General features: G+C 36.7%; 1 protein-coding gene across 1 annotated transcript in view; it reads left to right on the forward strand.

The window, feature by feature from the left end:
* KIF20B (kinesin family member 20B) overlaps positions 1–18,643 on the forward strand; it is a 30,359-nt gene extending 11,716 nt beyond the window's left edge. The window contains exons 15-33 of the mRNA XM_026799744.2: positions 36–186; positions 1,120–1,345; positions 1,909–1,970; positions 2,156–2,275; positions 3,845–4,010; positions 7,028–8,225; positions 9,087–9,225; positions 9,506–9,628; positions 10,093–10,153; positions 10,781–10,906; positions 11,166–11,302; positions 12,259–12,414; positions 13,303–13,479; positions 14,034–14,198; positions 14,851–15,054; positions 15,424–15,498; positions 16,246–16,393; positions 16,927–17,069; positions 18,414–18,643. Coding sequence (XP_026655545.2) covers positions 36–186; positions 1,120–1,345; positions 1,909–1,970; positions 2,156–2,275; positions 3,845–4,010; positions 7,028–8,225; positions 9,087–9,225; positions 9,506–9,628; positions 10,093–10,153; positions 10,781–10,906; positions 11,166–11,302; positions 12,259–12,414; positions 13,303–13,479; positions 14,034–14,198; positions 14,851–15,054; positions 15,424–15,498; positions 16,246–16,393; positions 16,927–17,069; positions 18,414–18,491 — 3,655 coding nt within the window. The 3' untranslated portion in view covers positions 18,492–18,643. The remainder of the gene's footprint in view (positions 1–35; positions 187–1,119; positions 1,346–1,908; positions 1,971–2,155; positions 2,276–3,844; positions 4,011–7,027; positions 8,226–9,086; positions 9,226–9,505; positions 9,629–10,092; positions 10,154–10,780; positions 10,907–11,165; positions 11,303–12,258; positions 12,415–13,302; positions 13,480–14,033; positions 14,199–14,850; positions 15,055–15,423; positions 15,499–16,245; positions 16,394–16,926; positions 17,070–18,413) is intronic.
* The last annotated feature ends 1,481 nt before the right edge of the window (positions 18,644–20,124 follow it).

Consider the following 20,124-nt stretch of genomic DNA (forward strand, 5'->3'; position numbering starts at 1 on the left):
AGCTTTTATCTGACTTGTTTTTTTGTCTACTCTAGTAAGTGCCTTGCTAATGAACGAGAGCAGCTTGAAGAAAATGCTGAAAAACGCCTGGAAATCTTCAAGGAACTTGTAAATAGTTGTAGTAAAAATGCAGATGAAAAGTGTGAATTACAAGATCGGCCTTGCAGTGAGCAAGCTGGACCTCTGGTATTTTTATCTCTCTGCCCCAAATGTCCCTTCTACTAACTACCTGTTATGGTCATGGTATTTCTCAAGAAATACCAGGAATGGTTTCAAGGAATTGCACACCATATGACTGTGTCCTCAGCAAGATATATTTATCTTACTTAATAGATGAGAGTGTTGAGACTTGGGATTCAGGAATTTTTGGGGTTTTCTTCATTTCTCCAGCACAAAAGTGACAATTACTCTGTACAAAGAAATTGGGAGGAAAGCTGCAAATTTTTTATGCTATAAAATCCATTGCATTTAGTGCCTATTTAAAATCTGAGTCTGACTTTACGTCCCACATATGGACTGTGCTGGAGTAGCCACAGAGGCTTCTCTCTTAGGGCAGTAGTAGCTACAACTGGAGTAATGAGACTTGTTCATCCACTTAAACCATATCTAGACTCTTAGCTTGAGTCTGTCTCTTGAGAGTTTGAAACCCTTTTAAAAAACCAGAGGGGCAAGATGCAAAGTCAGTTTTTTGGATATAATTTACTGTCATAAGTTACCACAGACTTACTTGACCTCACAAACTTTTTCTGTCATATGAAAATTGCAGATGTGCTCTTTCTAAAAGAGTTTGCCTGCTCTGTTCATTCAATATTCTCATTGGTTTAAAATACACTAACTTTTGTAGTAAATTTGGAGGGGATGTTTATGTGGAAATAGGAGGGGAAATGTAATGGTAGGTAATGTTATGAAAATAAAGTAGCTCTAGCTTGGTACTGGAAACTGGTGTGTGAAGGTAGACAAAGTGGCAGTCAGTGCATATGAACCCACAAGATGGTTTTGAAGTCAGAATTATAACTGTACTTATATATTAGAATTCCTAACAACGTTCCATATTTTCTGTAGAAATAATGGCTTTTGTATAATTATTTGCCATTTCTAAATGAATCTAAATTCTTTCAGAATGAAGAAACCCACACAGACACAGCTGCCTGCATTGATTTTGGGGGTGTTATTGATTCTCTGCAAAATGATATCACGGATATCAAAAATCAGGCAGAAGCAGCACACCAGTACATTGTGTCCTTAGAGGACCCACAGGAAACAATAGGTTGTCTTGAAAAACAGCTGGCAAAAATAACTGCTGAACTTGTTGAGACCAAGGAGGAGCTGGAAAAGAAAACCAAAGGTAGGCTGGGTCTAAGTGTGATATGAAAGACAAAAAAAAAGAAATTAAGTACAGTAAAATAGAAATATTAATCTCATTGTATGGGATTGTGTAAACAAATCATAGGTATAATGGTGCTAATCCGTTGTTTTGTGTAAGTTCAGGTTAAACAATTCTATAGGCCTTGCTTATTTCATTTTTAAGATGAAACCTAAAATTGTCAACTCCAGACTTAAGAATTGTGGGGTAAAACATTAAGGGTATTCATTTCCTTGTTGTATTGTAATCCCTGTACTTTGTGTTTTGCTGATGCAGTGTATTCAGGCATCATGTGGAACTTTGGAGGAAAAACTAGCAGCACCTCACAATGATCTCTGCAGAGATCTTGGGATGTGATGTGTATTTTGAATGGGTTGCAAGTCTCAGTTGTCCAGTTCAGAAAATGTAAAGAGTTTTTGAAATGTCCTAGCAGAAGTCAACTTGAAAATAAATGTATTCAAAAACTTCTGAAGTACCACAAAGACATGGATTACTGAGTAAACTGTGATGGCTGATTATGTTATGCAGGCTTTTTCCTGTTACAGGTTTTGAAGCACAGAGGGTTAAATTGGATGAGTCTGCTGAACAACTTAAAGAAGCAACTGAGGTAACTTTCTCAAAAAAAAAACCTGTGCAGAATTGTTTGCTTTAATACAAAATTCAAATGACTTAAAATGCTATTAGACTATGCTTCTAGCCCTTTTTCAAATATCAAGCATAGTTTAAGTGATCTTGCTTCTCAAAAACATGGTAGAGTTCAATTTAATGCTGGTCTTTGTTTTCTTTTTCAAGAAAATGAATATACAAAATGAAAGGATTCAAGAACTGATTGACATTGTGAAGCAAAAAGATGAAATGATTATGAAACTACAAGGTCAGATAGCTCGTTCAGAAGAAACCATCAAAGACTATGTAAGTCTTAGACATCTTAATTGATACAAAAAAATCTTAACATGTGTTTACAATTGACTTGACTTTGGAAAATTGGCATTTCTTTAAATAATTGCTATTTACTTCAAATGATAGCAGGTCAGTTGGCATTGAAACTAAAGCCACAGTGAAATGTTAGCAGGAGTGTGTGTAAATAATGAGACTTTCAGAAGTACTGATCTGGATTTTTATTGGAGGACTCTAGATGAGACTCTGCAGAGCCATTAAAAAAACATAACAAGACCTGAAACTGTGAGGACTTAAAACAGTGGGAGTAGAGGAAGTGCATCACTGTCTGAATAAAAGAGGAAGAAAATGAAATTTTAGTATAACAGAAGGTCAATTTTAGTTTGAGTTTAATAATGTAACAAAAGACAATAATTATGTAAATTAGGGTGGGGGGGAAATCAGTGCATTCCACCCACCCCCAAGGTGCTTGCACACTTTCAGGGGAAGGGTGTTAATGTGAATATTTTAAGCAGAGTTTGAATTAAGAAGGTATGACATGGATATCTCTGTTTTTGATGTGATTCATAAAACTTGAAATTGTATGGTCTAATGATATCTGCTGAATGCTGGAAGCTAGCTTGGATAAATATATACAGGTAAACAAAAAAAAAAAAAAACAAACCAAAACACACAGAAGTTTTTCTGGGGATTTTATTTGAGCCTGATGTCCAGCAACCTGAAGTAGTTTTGAGAACACTTTTAAATGAAACTTAGTCAGCACTCTGATCCATTTCTCTTAAACTGTAAACTCAAAGCTTTGGCTATAGTTTATCTTGTGTTGTCTCTGCCTCACAGCTACTTAGCTCATCAATAGTATGGAATGCTGCAGGAGTGAGTGGAGTGTGATGGCTTACCATTGCTGCTCCTTCCAAGGGCAAGGCTTTAACTATCCCGTGGTTCCAGGAGATTGTGTGGCATGAAATTTTAACATGACCACAAATCTCAACTCTATAGTCTATTGTGTCTACTTATAGATGACTAATTGGTCCTTGACAACCACATGGCTTGTCACTTGTCATCTTGCAAGTAACCAACTTTTTTCTTAGTCAAATAAATATCAGAAGTATGTATAGCAGAACTGCCTAGGCTTTCAAGTTGCATCAAACATGTCATGACAAAAATGATCTTTGCTTTGCTGAAGGCTATTAAAGCTCTCAACTCTACCAACTGATCAGAATGAGATAAATTTATTTGAATTGACTGTGTACCCTTCGAACAAATTGGAAATTTCATCAACTCTTTTGACACTGGAAATAGTTTTTGGATGGTAAATTAAGTCCTTTTAATGAAAGTTGTGCATTTTGTAGTTGTCTAGTCTCTTGCTCTGATTCCTGTACAATGCAAAGTATTGTGTTTCTTAGTATCTGAAGCTGCAGGAGCTCTTGGTCTAACTAACTGATCTGTCAGTGACTTTTCCTCTGATAACCCCTATGCACCTTACCCATAAAGGTTCTGTAAAAATATTTGTATAGGAAAAGCTACTAAGCCTTTTAAGTGTTCAATTTGTACAATTTTTAAGCAATTGATCATATTTTAACACAGGAGAACACTTTGACTACCAGTAAGAGAAAATTAGCAGAAAAGAACTCTAACCAAGTGATTGAAAGCAGCCACTTGAAGGATTGTGAGCAAGCTGTGTTGGAAGTGGGAAGAAAACGTTGCTTGGAAAATAAGCCTACTGCAGAAGAAGAACCACCTACAAAGAAAGGTACAATTTCTTCCATCACTCAACAGGGGGTCTTCAAAAAAAGCTTGGTTACTATTCCAGAACAGAAGAAAAAAGCTGGGAAGTGTAAACATTATGCTTTGAGGAGGAGATCTGCTCTGTTACACTGTAAAAGGAAGTAACTGTTCTCTAAATGTAATCCCTTTTGCAGAGGGCTGGCCCTATATCATTTACTCCCAAATGATTGAAATAAAATTTTAGCTTTTAGACTTTCCTTTCTGTTGTTTTTCTTATCTGTGCATGTACCTGCATACCTGGCTGTAGTTCTTGGGGTAATGCTTAACAGTTGCAGTACTAAATTTTCTGTTGCTGGACTTCTGAGAAAGTAACATCTCCTGCTCAAGTGTTTGAAAATTTCCTAAGCAACCATCAAAGGTGTCAATGACTTAGTGATAGTTCAGTCATACAGTATGTGCTGTGAGCCTTGACATTTTGTTCTCTGTGTGTGCTGTGAACACACCAGCTCTGCTCAAGGTGATGGTGCTGGCAAAGGAGAAAAATTAGTTTTGCTCCCATTCAAGTGGAAAGCTGAAGTCCACAAATAGTGTATTCTGTACAGCTCTCGTGCTTGCACTTTCAGTCTTTTTGCTGTTCTTGCTTTATTTGTGAGCTTATCAGGTGAATAAAATATTAATAAGCGAGACTGAGCTATGTGGGACTTGTGCAAAATGGTATCTGTAAGAACTCTCTGCCTCTAACTTGACTTCAGGACCCAGCTTAGCTTTAATTTCTCGTAGAGATATGGAAAGCATATGCAAAAGGAAGGTGAGAGGCCTTTTCCTTTCTGTTAAAGGAGAATTATCAAATTCACATGATCACAGAAAAATGAGGATACAGTGAATAAACTGAATATTAAACTATCATTCATTACATTGTGCAGTTAAAGAACAAGGCAGCATTCACTGGGGTAGATCAGTTTTAAGTTCACGGTGCAAAGAGTTCTAGTAAATGGGGTAACATTAGGCTGGCATCCAGGCCCTGCTGAGGGGTTCTCCAGAGCTCCATAATGGGCCCAGTTCTCTTCAACATCTTCATAAGTAACTTTGCGGGACACAAAACTCTTTAAGATGATAGCTGTTGACTCCCTCAAAGGTGGGAATCCCTGCAGAGAGATCTAGACAAATTACCAACCCCTTGAAGTTAACAAAGACTCTGCACCTGGGGCAGGAAACCCTGGCTCTAAATACAGATTAGGGAGTGAGAGACTGGAGAGCAACCCTGCTCTAGATGATCCTTGAGGGTCCCTTTGAACTAAGATCTACTATGATTCCATTAACAAAGCACTTCATGAAGAGAATGTTGGACTTCTGATGTTTGCTGCCCTAGAAGATGGGAGAGGCATAGGTATTCAAAGTCTCAGATGGCAGACACAGGTAGATAAGCTAACAGCCAACAGATGCATGTGTGGATACTGAAAGACTTCAGCAGGATTTTATTGTCTCAATTCTTCAGTGTCAAGAAAGGCCTGTAGAAAGTGGCTGGGCCTGCCAGTAGTAGCAAAAGGAGGTGAAAGTATTAGGCTGGGTCAGCTGAGGCTGTGACATCCAGCAGGGCATTTCTGCTTTTGTACAACTTCAAGTGTCGTTTGAAACCAAGACTAGGGACTTTGACAAACCCTGTGTTAAGATACCTGAGTACCTCTTGCTTTTAGTGAGCTTGCAAAACTGTCCAGGGAGAGGAATGTGTTATATTTTGTCTGATAAGTTTTCTTAGGACTACACAACTGGGCTTTCAGCAAAAACCATTTCCAAATACAAAATTTTTAAGCTTGTAGGATTTTAAGGTATGATCTTATATGCTACAGTAAGGCTGCTGTTGTGGTTGAGCTAGCAGAAGCACTTGATGTATCTTATAATAGAAAAACTATGGACAGGCAGGAGATAAGTGTCCTGTTGACTTTCAGAAACCACAACACTGTTGCTAATGCTTCAGAATGGCCATTTGTTAGTGACTCAAATTGACTGTACAACTTGTTGGCTCTGTTCAGAGGATGTTCCCATGCAGTACCCCTGTGCTTAGTGGTCCAGTGTGAGACTGCCTAACTCTACCTTACTATAGGTACAGTGCTCACAAGAGTCCATAGTATCTCCCTGCAGTACATAGTTGAGATAATCTAATCTTTAGAGACAGTCAGGCTTAATTTAATAGTGAAATATAGCATGCATGTAACTACAGAAACACAATTGGATTGTAAAACAATTTTGTGAAATACAGCTGGAGTTGCTTTTGAAGTTGATGAAATATGTGTTATTTTAGTTAAAATAGCTCATTCATTCAGGAAAAGAGTCTTAAGTTAATAAAACATGGAAATTTTGTGTTGGAATGACATGTTGTAAATCTTTCTTGGAGAACTTTACCTGTAACATAATGGGTGTGGGCATTAATACATCGTTTTATGTAGTTTAGAAATGTGTTGAATACAGAAGAGAGGAAGGTTCCAGACACAAAGCAAAAAAAAAAAAAAAAAAAACCCAAAAAAACCCCCAAAAAATTGTGCTGGTCTTTTAGCTTTTTTTAAAAGTAAGGTGATATAGAGCATGCATGAAACTTCTCAGAAAGGTCCCCTAAATGGAGGATGGCTAATTGCTGGCTGTATTTAAAGGGATTGTTGAATCAGTGGAGGTAGAAACTGGTTATCTCTGTGAATGTTACCTAGCTTATAGGTGTTGCAAATACTAGTGAAATTAGCTAGATTTTTCTGCTAGTGGGGCAGAATAGAAGGCTGGAATGGAATTGTAGCAAACTTTTTTTAAGTCTTCTGAACACCTCTTTCTGCAAATTATGCCTAGAAGGCCAAGAGGCATTTAGTGCATATAAAATGTCTCAGAAAGTTGTAACAACTTGAAGACTCTAAAATGCTATGAAGGTGTGGCTTTCGGGTGGTGCTAATTTTCCACACAGCAATTACAGTTTGGTGTTGCTAGTGACTTGTGTATTTTAATTACCTGAGCTGTATAGGGATTTATTTGTTCTTAATGTTGTTTTGGTTTTGTTTTTAGGAGATAAGAGAGAGAGTTGGGAAAACTACAGTCTTGATCAAAAGAGAACTAATAATTCTGAGACCTACGTGGAGATACTAGCACTAAAGCAAAGAATTGAAACCTTGGAAGGTCAGATAGCTGTCCTTGAAGAACAGTGCCAAAGAGAAAAAACTGAAAAAGAAGAGTTAAATCAGCAGATAGCAAACTTGCACCTGAAACTCTCTGCTTCTGAAGAAAAGGCTTCTGGCTTAAGTGGAGAACTTCAGCAATGTCAAGCTGATTATCAGGAGACTGTTTCTGAATTGGACAAACAGAAAACTATAAATAAGGAACAAGAAGAAAAGATTATTCAGCTAAATAATGAAGTAGCAGATGCTAAACAAAATATAATTGACAAAGTGTCACAAATTAAAGCAATGCAGTCCCAGGTAGATGAATTGTATAAATGTCACTCAGAATCTTGTGTTCTGGATATTGATTTAGTTAATGTGAAGGCTTCCTTAGACCGAAAAAAAGATGAACCAGAGACCGTTCAAATGAGTCCTCCATCCATGCAGTTCCAAACTGCTTCTACAGCAGATCTGAGACATGAGAGCTCCTTTCACTGCAGCATTGAAAGCATTTGGGAACAATGCAAAATTATGGTTAAGGCTTCCTCACAAAAAAGTCATCAGATCCAACAACTACGTCAGCAAGTTGCAGACTTAGAGAAGAGACTTCATGATAGTGACAATTACAATAATCAACTAAAAATAAAATTAAATGAAATTACAAATCAAGAGCATCAATCTGTAAAGGAAAAAGATCTTCTGAATCAGTTACAAGAGCAAATCCAGAAGAAAACCCAGGATTTTGAAAAACAGGCTGCAGAAAATCAGAGAGTAATTTCACAGTTTCAGGAGAAAGTTGCCAGCTATGAGGGAGAAATAAGAGATCTTAAATCCCTATTGGAGGCTTCTAGGACTAAAGATGACAGGATGAAAGAGTTAGAAGAAGAACTAAAAGAAAAAGAATCTACTATTTTAAATCTAGAAAGTAATACAGTAGCTCTGCAAGAGAAATGTGCCAGTGTAGACAAAAAACTGAAGGAACTCGGTGATCGAGAAGCAAATTGGAAGGATGAAGTTGGGCAGTTGAAGAGCAGTCTGGAGACCATGAAACATGTTCTTCAGGAAAAGGAGAAAAATGAGTGTCAGCAAATGCAGTCTATAGAACTGTAAGTAAATAATGAGATAATTTTATTCTTACAGGGTTAGGAATAAAGTTAAAACTCCCTTATATGAACATCACTTTGACATACCACATTTGCATGTTTATAAACTTGTTAACCAAACTGCTTCTTTGTGAAATTTCTATACACTGCTTGAATTTTACATTTGCATAGTCTGCAGTCTATGTTCTCCTCACCTGTTTATATATTCTTTCAAAAACATATATCTAAATTACGTGGAACTATTGTGCAGGAAAATAGGAGCGTACAATAAAATTAATTATTTGGGGATTTCTAATAATTTTGTTGCAGACCCTTTCTGAAAAAAATTACACAGTGCAATATTATCCTGTAACTTGAATAAAAACCTTCCTTTAGTCAGTTTAAAAGTCCAAAATGTCCTACTGAAAACTCCTTGAAATAAATGTGATCACTTAAAAATAAACCCATCATACTTATTATTTACTTTGCAGAACTTGTAGTGGCAGGATTTATTGCAGTGTTATTGGGTTTCTTTCCACTTTTTATTCATCTTTATACTTGCAAGCACTGGGATGTAGTTATCAACTTTAAACTTACTTGCTTTTAACCTAGCACTTCTCTAATTTATAAGATCACTAATGATAAAAGTGATTGCTCTACTGTGCTTAAAAAGATAATATTTTTTAAAATTGAGTGTTCAGAAGTGAATCTGAGCAGTTTGTTACTTCAGGCTCATACAGTAAGGCATTGAAATGCAAATGTAAAATTCTAAAGCTGGTTATTGATCTAATAGAGCTGAGATTCTATTTGCTAATAAAACCAGCAAAGAGCCTGAGCTAACATGTAAGACTAATGTTATTTATGTCTCTTAATTTCTAACCCAAGGCTGCGTAAAGATCTTTCTGAAAGCTCTGCCCTTGTACAAAGTTTGAAAAAAGATTTGCAGAGGAAAGAGGAAGAATACACAGATTTGAAAGAGAAGTTTTCTGATGCCAAGAAACAAATTCAGCAAGTACAAAAAGAGGTTAGTAACCATAGGCAAAATATTTCTTCTGCAAGTTTGGGCTTCTGTTATTAAAACCTGTTTTCACAAACCTCAATCTATGGATGTTAAAAGCGATTCATAAAAAGGCTATTTTTGAGTGATACATTTCAAGTATCTTCCCTTGTGCCACTACCAGCCCCTGAAATTTAATGAAGATGCTTGCAAAAATTCAATTTAAGTAGTTACTTATCTAGATAACTTACAGAGTTTGTAAAGGGCTTATAAATAAATGTAAGTTTTTCTTTCTCTCTTGTTGCAGGTGTGTGCAATGCAAACTCAGGAGAAATCCCTGAGGAAACAAGTTGATGAACTTGAGAAAATTAAAAAGCAGTTTAGTGACGAATTAGAGTTCAAACAGCGCACAATCTTGCAACTTAAAAAGGTATTTTTAGAATAAAATTTTACTTGCTCTTAATTTTTTTTAACTCATCTACTAATGAGACAAGTTTTCAAAGCAAGTGGAGAAAGCTTGCAAAAGCTGGGGTAAAAATAGGAGTAGCTAGCTGAAATAAGTTTTAACAGGTGAATGAAAAATTATCTAAAAAATTTTCATGCAGAACTTATTTAAAACAATTTGACAATTGGTCTAGTAAAGAAATACTTAATACCTGCAGAGTGTCTGATTAGTGACACTTAGATATGTTAGTACTAATGTCTCTTTATTTTTAAACAGCTGGAGTGCGACTTTATACTATATGAAGAACTTATTCATTTGGACTATTTGTCTTAAATGCCTTATTTATTATTTATTAAATTTAAAATGAAAAGCTATTCATTTTTAGCATATGTATTTGTTTCTTTCAGCGTGTTCTAATTTCTATAATTTGCTTTCAATGTGATATTCAGGAGCAGTTGGACAAAGAAAAGCTGGAAGAAATCTCCAGACAGTATGAGAAAACACATAAAGGTCAGAAACACACAAAAAATTGGAACAATTTTAGTTCTATGTGCAATGACAACATAATGAGTGATCATGTCAATAACAAATTTGAAAAGTCTCATGTGTTTGTATTTTAGAGCAGAGGCACTCCAACTTGGATGTTAAAATCTCAGAGTCAGAAAATAATTTTCTTTGAATTGTTACTAGATATATTTGTAAGGAAATAAACAGTCTCAGGTTAAGAAACATAAGCAGAGAAAATCTTAGTGTTCATTTAGTCAATACTGGGATTTATTTGGTTTTATTCTAGTTGTCCATTTTAGCAAAAGCATGAACTGGCGCACTATTGTGTATGGTAGCACAAAGTTTCTGCAGGTTTGATAAACATTTAGGGGTTGAACAGTAGTTAGTTTCTCATAGCCATACAAGCCATGTTTTGGTGTTTTAACACCAAAACACACATCTAAGTTAAACTAGTGAGAATGGAATCACTTAAGAATTTGGGATCTGGAAAGTTCTGTATAGATGTTCTATTTCCTTGTAATAGAGCTTTTGATCTCAGGGAGTGGAGAAATGACTTGTAACTGAGCCAGTTTGGGAGAATGGTGGGAACTAGGAGGAGGCTCATCTGTAAATTAATTTTCATATTTTCAGATCTGTGTGCAAAGGAAAAAATAATTGAAGATATGCGGATGACATTAGAAGAACAAGAACAGACTCAGACTGAACAAGATAAAGTGCTTGAAGCCAAATTAGAAGAGACCAACAGATTGGTTTTGGGTAATCTCTCCATGGAAGGGAACAGGGAAGGAAAATTGTTTTGAATGTGTATTGTGATAGCTGCTTTACATTTCTGGTTTTACTTAGCAATTGCTATTTAGGTGTTATTTTTTCATAACAAACAGTAATATCCTAAAGGGCTTCTGTTGTCTGTGATCATAGCTGCTAAATCCAAGCAACTTTAGGAAAAGGATAGAAACATGTTCAAATATATGTTTAAAATAATACATTATGTAAACTCATTTTGTGTTCTTCCTAGAACTGGAAGCCTGGAAGCAGAAATATAGAGAGCTGAATAACCAGTGCAATAGTGACTGGCAGCAAAAGATGAGCAAAAATGAGGAGAAAACCATAAATGAAGATGAGGAATTCATAAAGCTCCAAAAAGAACTGAAGGTAAAATATAATGATATAATTCATACTTAAATCTAAGGCCATAACACCCATTTAAGGAGTCTAAGTTTTTTTGGTGTCACTGTCTTCAAGAGGCTAGGGCATGATATGGCAAGTGATTACACTGGTAAAGGAAACCTCCTCGGAAGCATATTTTCCATATAGCATCATTGATGCCCCATAACAGAGTGTACCCTGCCCTGTGCTATGCTGCTGCTGTGCACAGGGCTTCTGTAGCTGCTTTTCCCTTACAGCTGTCTTAATCCAACCCCTGATATCAGTTCCAGGGATCTCTCCTGTCAGTTGTTAAATCAAACTCTCTCAAGATCTTGTGCTGGCTGCATGGCCTGTAAGCCCTTCCTGTAAGGCTGAGGCTTTTCCTCTAACTCTCCTTGGATTAGAAAGGAGACTTATTTTCTAAGCAACTTTTCCTGTCTTATGTGGTAAAATGTCTGACAAGAGGTTTGATTGTGATAGAAAAGGAGACGAAGTTGCTGTGGATTGAAGTGACATTCTTAGGTACATGCTGTCTCTGCCTACCATTCAAACTGTCCTGCATTGTTTCCCTTCCAGTCTTGAAGCAGAAATGAGTTTTCTAGCATGTCCTTTCAGGCAGCATAAAAGCTTGGGGATTTGTAAGGTAGAAGTGTCTGTTTACCATTACTTTTGACATATGTGTCTGTGATTGACCCAAAATGCTTTGAGGAAAAACATTCTATTCTATGAAGGTGTGTCAGTCTGAATAAGGAATGCTGAAAATTGATAATTTTTTGCAATACAGAAGAACAAGTATTATACACTGAGTATACTACTTGTACCTGGGAGTATGCTAGAGTAAAACTGTGCTACTGTATCTGTTATGTTTTTGAAATTAATCCATTCAATGGAATTCTGAATTTTAAGTCTCTTTTTTTTTTTTCTCTCCACTTATGGTTTTATTTCTGGTTTCATCAAATTAGGAAAATGAGGCGAAGTATCAAACTGATCGGAAGAAGTGGCTTGAGGAAAAAATGGGACTCATAAATCAAGTAAAAGAAGCTGAGAACCATCGCAACAGGGAAATGAGAAAGTTTGTGGAGGGTAGAGAGCATCATGTGAAGCAACAAGCAGAAATTGTAAGTGACTTTGTCTCAGCAGTGTCCTGTAGTGTCTTCTGTGCAGAGTAAATGACTTGGCAAGTGTTGAACAGTGGGGGCACTTGAGAGTAGCTGGCCTTTGCGTGTTCCCTTACTTTCTCACATGACAAAATCTGGATGAGATGTTCTAAATATGAAAGAGGAAGACTAGGAGGCTCATAAAATGAAAAATCTTAACACATAATGGAAATTAACATGCCTGTTCCTTCCCATTCCATCACGTTACTAAGTCTTCAAAGTTCATACTATGTGTAAAACACCAATAAATAACCCACACTTAAATGAATGGCTCCTTAAAAGCTTAGAAAGCTTACTTTAGAAAACACTTAGTCAGTATGCTGTGGTAGTATGTGCTAATGCTGGTGAGACTGATAGTTACTGACTAAGGCACCTTGATCACTGGACTGCAGCAAGGTTGCAATTTTTTAATCAGATGAAATTATTATATGAACTTCTGCAATCTAAAACTACATTTCCATCTAGAAGTAGTTAGCAATGCCTTTGTGGACCTGCCATCAGTACAGGAGGATGTTAGGAGTTTACAAGTAATTTTACTTTATCTGTCACTTTTCTTGTCTGATAGTTGTAATTTATAAAATCTTCAAGTGAGCAAACAGGAGCTGTGGTTCTCAAAAAGAAAATCCTCTTCACAAGGAGTATAAATACAGATTTTCTAGTTAAAACATGGCTTACTTTTCCATATTTGTACTGAAACTAGTTCTGTGTGAGCTTTAGAAGATCTGCATAGTCTCTTAAATTTACTAAAGCTATAAAATAGTAGTAACTGTGCAAAGCAAAACCAGCAGAAGAGTTTAGATACTGTGTAGAAGTGGTGTTCTATTCTAACCTACCTTTTTTAATGTTTAGGAAAGACTTGCTGCACAGCTTGTAGAGAAGGACAGCAATCTTCAAAAGTGGCGTGAGGAAAGAGACAAACTAGTAGAAGCTTTGGAAGTACAGCTCAAGACTTTGGCTTCTAGCACCATAGAAAAAGATAAAGAAATAGAAAGGCTGAAACAGGCTGCACTAATGGCTTCAGAAAAGGTCAGTTTTCTCTTTTTGCTGCGTGAATTTTTGAGAGTTTTTTGTTACCCATTGATTCTGCAAAATATTATAGTTGCTCTTTGCATTTGGCTCTATTTTTTGTTCTTAAACACTATCATATTGAAACCATTTGCAGCTAATTTAAAAAGAAAAGCTTTACGTTTGTTTGCAACTGAATTTGTAATGGAAATTGGAGTTTGAAAGTATTTAGTAGTTCAAGTAAACACTCCTGTGAATTTGGACTGGATATCTGAAATTCTCCCATTTGTTGTCTTTTTCACAGCACCAAGAGCTTCATGAGCAAATGGGTGGTGAACTTAGAATTCTAAAAAAGCATAGTAAAATTGAAAGTTTTGTTATGTTTCCTTAGACTCTTACAAGGCTTTTCTTCACTTTACATAAAGGCATTAAATTATTGGCTGTGTGTTGGATACCTGACTGGTTTAGCCTGCAGTTATAAAACTGTCATGACCAAGTAATCATTAGATGCTCGTGGTATGTTACTTTCTCTTGACAGTCCTGAAATTTGTGGCAATTTTTGCTATGTTTATTAGGATAAGGAAACTGGCATAGAAGATCTAAAAAAACAGCTGGCAGAGAAAGATGACTTTATAAAGGAAATGAAACAGCAGATTAACCATGAAAATCCTCAGTCTTTGGCAGAAGTACCTTTACCTGAAGAAGGACAAGATAAAATTGATCAGTCTGTAAACAAAGAGGTATGCTTGTTTATGTATTAATGATATGTTAATAATTCTGGGGTTTTTTTAGTGTATATTTCTGTATATAGTTCTGAAAATTCTTGGGAATGCAGTGCTGCTGGGATTCTGGGCGGGATTCCCTCTCAGAACTACCTTCTGGCTTTCCATGAGCTTTTATCATTTTCTTTTTGAAGAGGAAGGTTTCACCTTCAGGGTGAACCAATGTAAGAAGGAACAGCTGGAATTCTCTAGAAGGGAAAGAAAGCTCCTTAAAGATCAGCTACAGAAATATTATACTTTTCTCACAAAAGCTGCTATTTTATTACTGCCTAGTTCCTGAGGAGCAGCGGAGTTGAGATGGAGACAATCACTAAGGGCTTCTGCCCTTGAGGAAAAAATGCTTGGAAACAAAGTATCAGGCTGAGGAAAATTCTGTGATCATAGACACAAAAAAGTTCAAAATTTAACAAAAAAGGTTTTAGATAATAAGGCTTCAACTCTGCTGTAGTTGGTTTCTTCACTTTTGTTGTAAGTGTTGTGAAAGCTAACACCTGGAAAATAGAACACCTACTTTGCAATCCACTGGGAGGTGGGGGTGATATGTACTATACAGTATTTAACTCATAATTAGTTAAAATCTTATGTTCATCCATTTTCCACATACCTGCAGGACCATTCTGAAATTGTCCTTGATTCTACTGAAGTGTCCACAGAGGATGGAAAATCGAGTCGGTTCCCAGAACCAGAGATGGAAATCCAGTTCACACCTCTGCAACCCCATAAGATGGAAGTGAAGCACCAGGGCAGCTCCTCACCAGTTACAGTGAAAATGCTCAAGCCAAGAAGGAAAAGGAAGAGTGTAGAGATGAATGAGGTGTGAACTCAACCAACTGACAAAATCTGTTGTGCAGCTTACTGTGATCATTTATTAGAACTCTAACTTCTTATCTTCTGCTGAGATCCCAGGGATATACACAGGGTGTTTTTTAAACCCCATGTCTCCCAAGTGCTGGATCTCTGGCCTGTGTTGAATAAGGTCACAGACTTCAGCTGATCCAGACTCTGTCTCCTTGTGCCTGATTTGCACTTTCTCTTTACCTTTTTGCATTTCTCTCTCCCGGATAGTGCCATTTCTTGCTGTCTCCAGCTCTGATCTGTGGGATTACAGATCAGTTCTGTAAATAGTTTATTTTGGTTTAGGTGGTCATTGGTATCAATTATAATTTCTTCTAATTTTCTTTAGGATTTTGTGAAGAGTGAGAACAAGAGAAATGCAAAACCTGCTATGGCTGACTCACCTACGAGCAACAAAAAAATGGTATGATTTTGTTCCATTTTTGAAGTCAGTTTAGCCTTTTTTGTAAAGATAGGCTTGTAAAGAGCAAATATTCTTTTGCCAAAGTTTCTTATTCTTATCCATGTATTTCAGCAGGATTCTTCAACATTTATGGTGTCTTTCTACTAAGCTCTATAAGCCAAAGGGTCTGTATTTGCCAAGAATGTGTAGTGTCCCAGCTGCAGTGTGCAGTGATTCAAAGGGGAAGGATGTTGTATAGTGAATAGTTAAAAAGAACAGTTTGGGCATGTTTGAGTGTGATGTTATAGGCAATGCCTTTGAAGTAAAACTAAAGTTTTTCTACATATATGGCAGCTATAAAAAGATTCTTTTAGGCCATAGTAGTAACCTGGGTAGGTTCAGGAGGTGAGACATTTATTTGCCCTATCAGATTCTTTTATTTCTAATTAATACAATAGAATTATAATTAGCTGTCAAGTAAAATACAAGTTTTAATCTGCCTTTTCTTTTTTAGAAAACTCCTGTGTTTACTGTATGACTCATGCTCTTAAGTGTATTCTGTGAAACTTTGGTGATTTTCTTTCTTCTGGGTGTAAAATGAGGTTGTCTACATTTACTTGCTGTAGTGATATCATTACTAAATTGTACAAAGGTGTCAGTAGCAAAGCTCAATGTGTCAGCTTGAAAATGACATTGAAGTAAAATGAAATGAAACTTGAGGATTAAGGCAATTTTCAGCTTAAACAATGATCCCGTATTTCTGTACAGATGTCTACTGCACAATCTCTTAGAAAAGAATACTCCTTAAGAAGGCAAGAATCCACTCTAAATAAAAGGTCATCTAAGAAAAAAGATGGGACACTACAGAAAATTGGTGATTTTTTCCAAAGCTCTCCTACTATTATTCATTCTAAAGGTTTGTACAGTATTAATAAGGCTTATTTCCTATTCTCTGGCTGCTGTAGAATGGCAGAGAAGAAAATATTGTCTTGGTTGTGAGGACCACATAATTCTCCAACTTATAACAGTACTGCATATTTCTTATTTTTCTTTTTTTTTCTAGTACATATACTCCTCTTTTTATAGAGCTAGTACTTGTTTGATTAAACTATAAAAAGGTATAGAAGAAATTGACTGTACAACTGTGCTTGTGTCAGCACAAAAGTTAAGCCTGTTGTTCAATTTGGTAGTCTTTAAGTGAGATCTGAATCCTAATTGATTTTTAATGTGCTATTTAAATGTGTCCTTTAAGCTTTTGCACCTGAAGCTACAGAAAATTGCTTCCAGCTACAGAAAACTGGTAGTCAAATACCAGTTCTGAATTTTTATACTTGAACTTTGGTCTGCATTGGTTTAATTTTTCAACTGTTTTAATAAAGCCTACTTTATTCATTAATTTTGAGGCTCACAAAACCATAACATGTATTTATGATAAAATTTGTCTTCTAGCAAAGAAGCTTATTGAGACAATAAGCTCTCCCAAGTCTGCTGAACAAGAAAATGTCAAAGAAAATGAGCTCAAGCCAAAACGAGCTAAGAGAAAGCTGTATACAACTGACATTTCTTGCCCTCTGGATATCCCTAGTTCTTCAGTAAGTGATTAAGATTCCTATTTTCCTCACTGTAGTGTTTTTCTGTAATCTTAAATTAAAACTAACTATTAGGAGAAAAAGACAAATCTGAAGGTCTAATCAAGTTGCAGAAGACGTTGGAAAATACCAACCTAGATATTTTTTGTACCTAACCATTCCTTTTGGTCTTTTCTGTCTGCTGTTTTACTAATTTTTTTCTGTTTTCTCACCTGTCTTTGACTGCTGACTGACTGTGTAGGTGATACAGCAGTGATAGAGATACCTTCACATCTGATATCTTGTAGTGTGTACAGGATTACTTTTTCTTTGCTACAGCAGTGAAGTCTTAAATTGTTTTTCCAGTAGTTGCAGCTCATCTAAGTGTGTAATAAAAATATATATATGTATTATTATATTTGTGTGTATATATATATTTTTATATATAAATAAGTAGCATAGAGGGAGAAGAGAAATAGGGCCTAGGAAGGCATCCACAGATTTGGAATGACATGACTGAAACACAATAAAGGTCTGCATGTACAAATAACTTCACAGGTGAGCACCAAAGGTATTTTTCAATTCCATTTAGGCCCAGGTGATATTTGGGCATAGCATGTGGATACATCCATGCTTTTCAAAGCACAGTCTAAATAGTCTTCTGGATGTGTTTTAATTTTGTGGCTCTAAACCAGTCGGAGTCTTGAAGGCCAGAGTTTGATGTGTTGTTTCAGAAATCCAACTTTATGGTTTATACAGTAACTGTCGTGCTGAGCATTCTTCTGCTCTGCTGGAAGTACATCTCTTCATTCTGTTCCTTCCTTTCTTCCCTATGCTGTGGTGTAAGCATTTGCCCGTACTGGTTTTTCTGTAAATTGTATGAATGGATGCAGCAGAGCCCACAATGCTGTCCTTAGGAGGAAGAAGAAAATGTCAGAAGTGCTGAGCAAAATGAGTTAAGGAGCTTGGAAGTAAAAAAAAAAATGCAAGACTGAATCCTGGGGAAGTCAGAGAAAGCTAGAGAAATTTAAGCTTAAAATTTTAGATTTTTGGAAACTTCTTGTATCAGAAAAAGAATATTAACCCAGCATAACTGTGTTAACTCCACAAAACCATATTCCCAAGGTCTACATCCACGCAATTTTTGAACACTTCCAGGAATGTTGTTTACACCACTTCCCTGGCCAGCCGGTTCTACTGACTGACTGCCCTCCCAGTCAATGGGTAAATTTCACCAGAGTGACTCAGGCAAAACTCTGGAAACAAATTCTGGGAAAAACTCTTCTGTTGGGCACATAAGTCTAAAAGGTGAATATCATTTGTCTCTGAAGAATGCTGAATAACAATCCTTTAATCCATCTTTTTCAGATCCTTGTAGAACAGAAAGAGAAGGAAAGTGATCATCTAATCATCAAGCGACGGCTGCGATCAAGAATAGCAAAATAACCTTGCAAAAGTGTGTTTATATTTCTTAGCTAGGGCCTGTTCCCATTGTATTATTCCAGCTTGTCCTGTGTAGGAAGCAATAGATATTTAGTCATGCTTCAAAATCTGTATATAGTTGTATAGAATTGTTCTGACTCCATTAAAATGATGAAGTTCAAAAAAGCTTGTGTGTGAGACTTTTTGTTTACTTGAAACAGCATCTTTGGAAGTGTTCATAACTTCTAATGCAGTAAGAGCTGTGCCTATATGGAATGGTGTAAATTGCTTTTTTTAAGGCAGCCTATCTACCTTGACTTTGAGGGGAAACATATGAGTACACATTGATACTTGTATAGCCTTAAATTCTTCTAAAATACTGAAAAAATTGCTTGCCTTAACTTCAGCTCCTTTTTGGTGAATTAGTTTTTTCATCCTTATGCTGTTCCAGTTACAGACAAAGTGAAGGCTTCTGGAAGGAAAATGTGAGGGCAATATTCATAGAGGTCAATCCTTTATCTTTGGCTAAAGAAAACAAGGAGGAGCAGTGGCGCCATTTGATCAGAGAGGGGGTGACTTTCTTGAGTTGAAGTGTGAAAGAGGGAGCAGAATATTTTGGGGATGATCGCTCAGTGATGGGACAGCTTTCCGTAGATAATGCAGGTATTTGAACACGGCTGACACCTGATTGGTGCTGCTGGAGAGGAAGCCCTGAAGCGCTTTAGGCAGCGGCGGCCGCGGGCTCGGTGCCCGGGAGGTGGCGCCGGGACCCCGCGCACGGACGGGCAGCGGGGCCGGCTTGGCCTGGAGCTCACCCCTCTGATCCCGTGCAGCCGCTGGCATGAGGGAGTTACTTGAGAGTGCCTGACAGGAGCCTTAAAAGCAGCTGCAAATAGAATACGGTTTTATTTTCTGAAGAAAAGAGAATTACAGTTGCTGTACAAACTAGTTTTTCCTTGCTTGTAGATTTGTGCTACCAAGGTTTGTGTTCCAAGAGAAAAGGATTGGTGAAGGGAAAGAGAAGCTATAAATTTATATTTAAATACCTCATTAAGTTTAACTGCTTGGTGTTAATCAGACACTTCTGCATACAGATGCCAATGTGGAAGTTAGTACTGATCTCAAGAGGAATCACAGAATCAATCATGTTCTTAGGAGAGAGGCAGCTACTACACAAGTACCAAACCAAGGAATTTATAGAAGTAGATGCATTTGAAACCCATTCTGGAGGATTTTTTTAACCTGTTCCATGTATAAGAGTTACAATATAACACTGTTTGAACTTTGTGAGAAACAGATTTCAGAAGTCTGAATACTGTAAGAGGATGCATCAATGTTTTATTCCACTTTGAAAAGTGTGTGCTGCAGCTATCCTATATTACTTATTTTGATTTGGGTTTTAGGACAGTGCTGAAAAGGGGGGAAGAATACTAACATGGGAAGCAAAAGTACCTAGAAAAAAATAATCTGATCAGATAAAAGCTGCTATCTCCTTCCAGAGTTAATGAGACTTGGACGAATGCTTCTAGGAGACAGCAGTTTGACTCAGGACCAGATTGCAAAATCAAACACTGCAACTTGAAATGATCACAAGGCCATTGAAACTGACTCTGATTAACTGCACTCTGTGAATTACTTAAGCTGATTTTTCCATTCC

Source organism: Zonotrichia albicollis, chromosome 7, assembly GCF_047830755.1.
Source record: "Zonotrichia albicollis isolate bZonAlb1 chromosome 7, bZonAlb1.hap1, whole genome shotgun sequence".
In the NCBI taxonomy this organism is placed as follows: domain Eukaryota; kingdom Metazoa; phylum Chordata; class Aves; order Passeriformes; family Passerellidae; genus Zonotrichia; species Zonotrichia albicollis.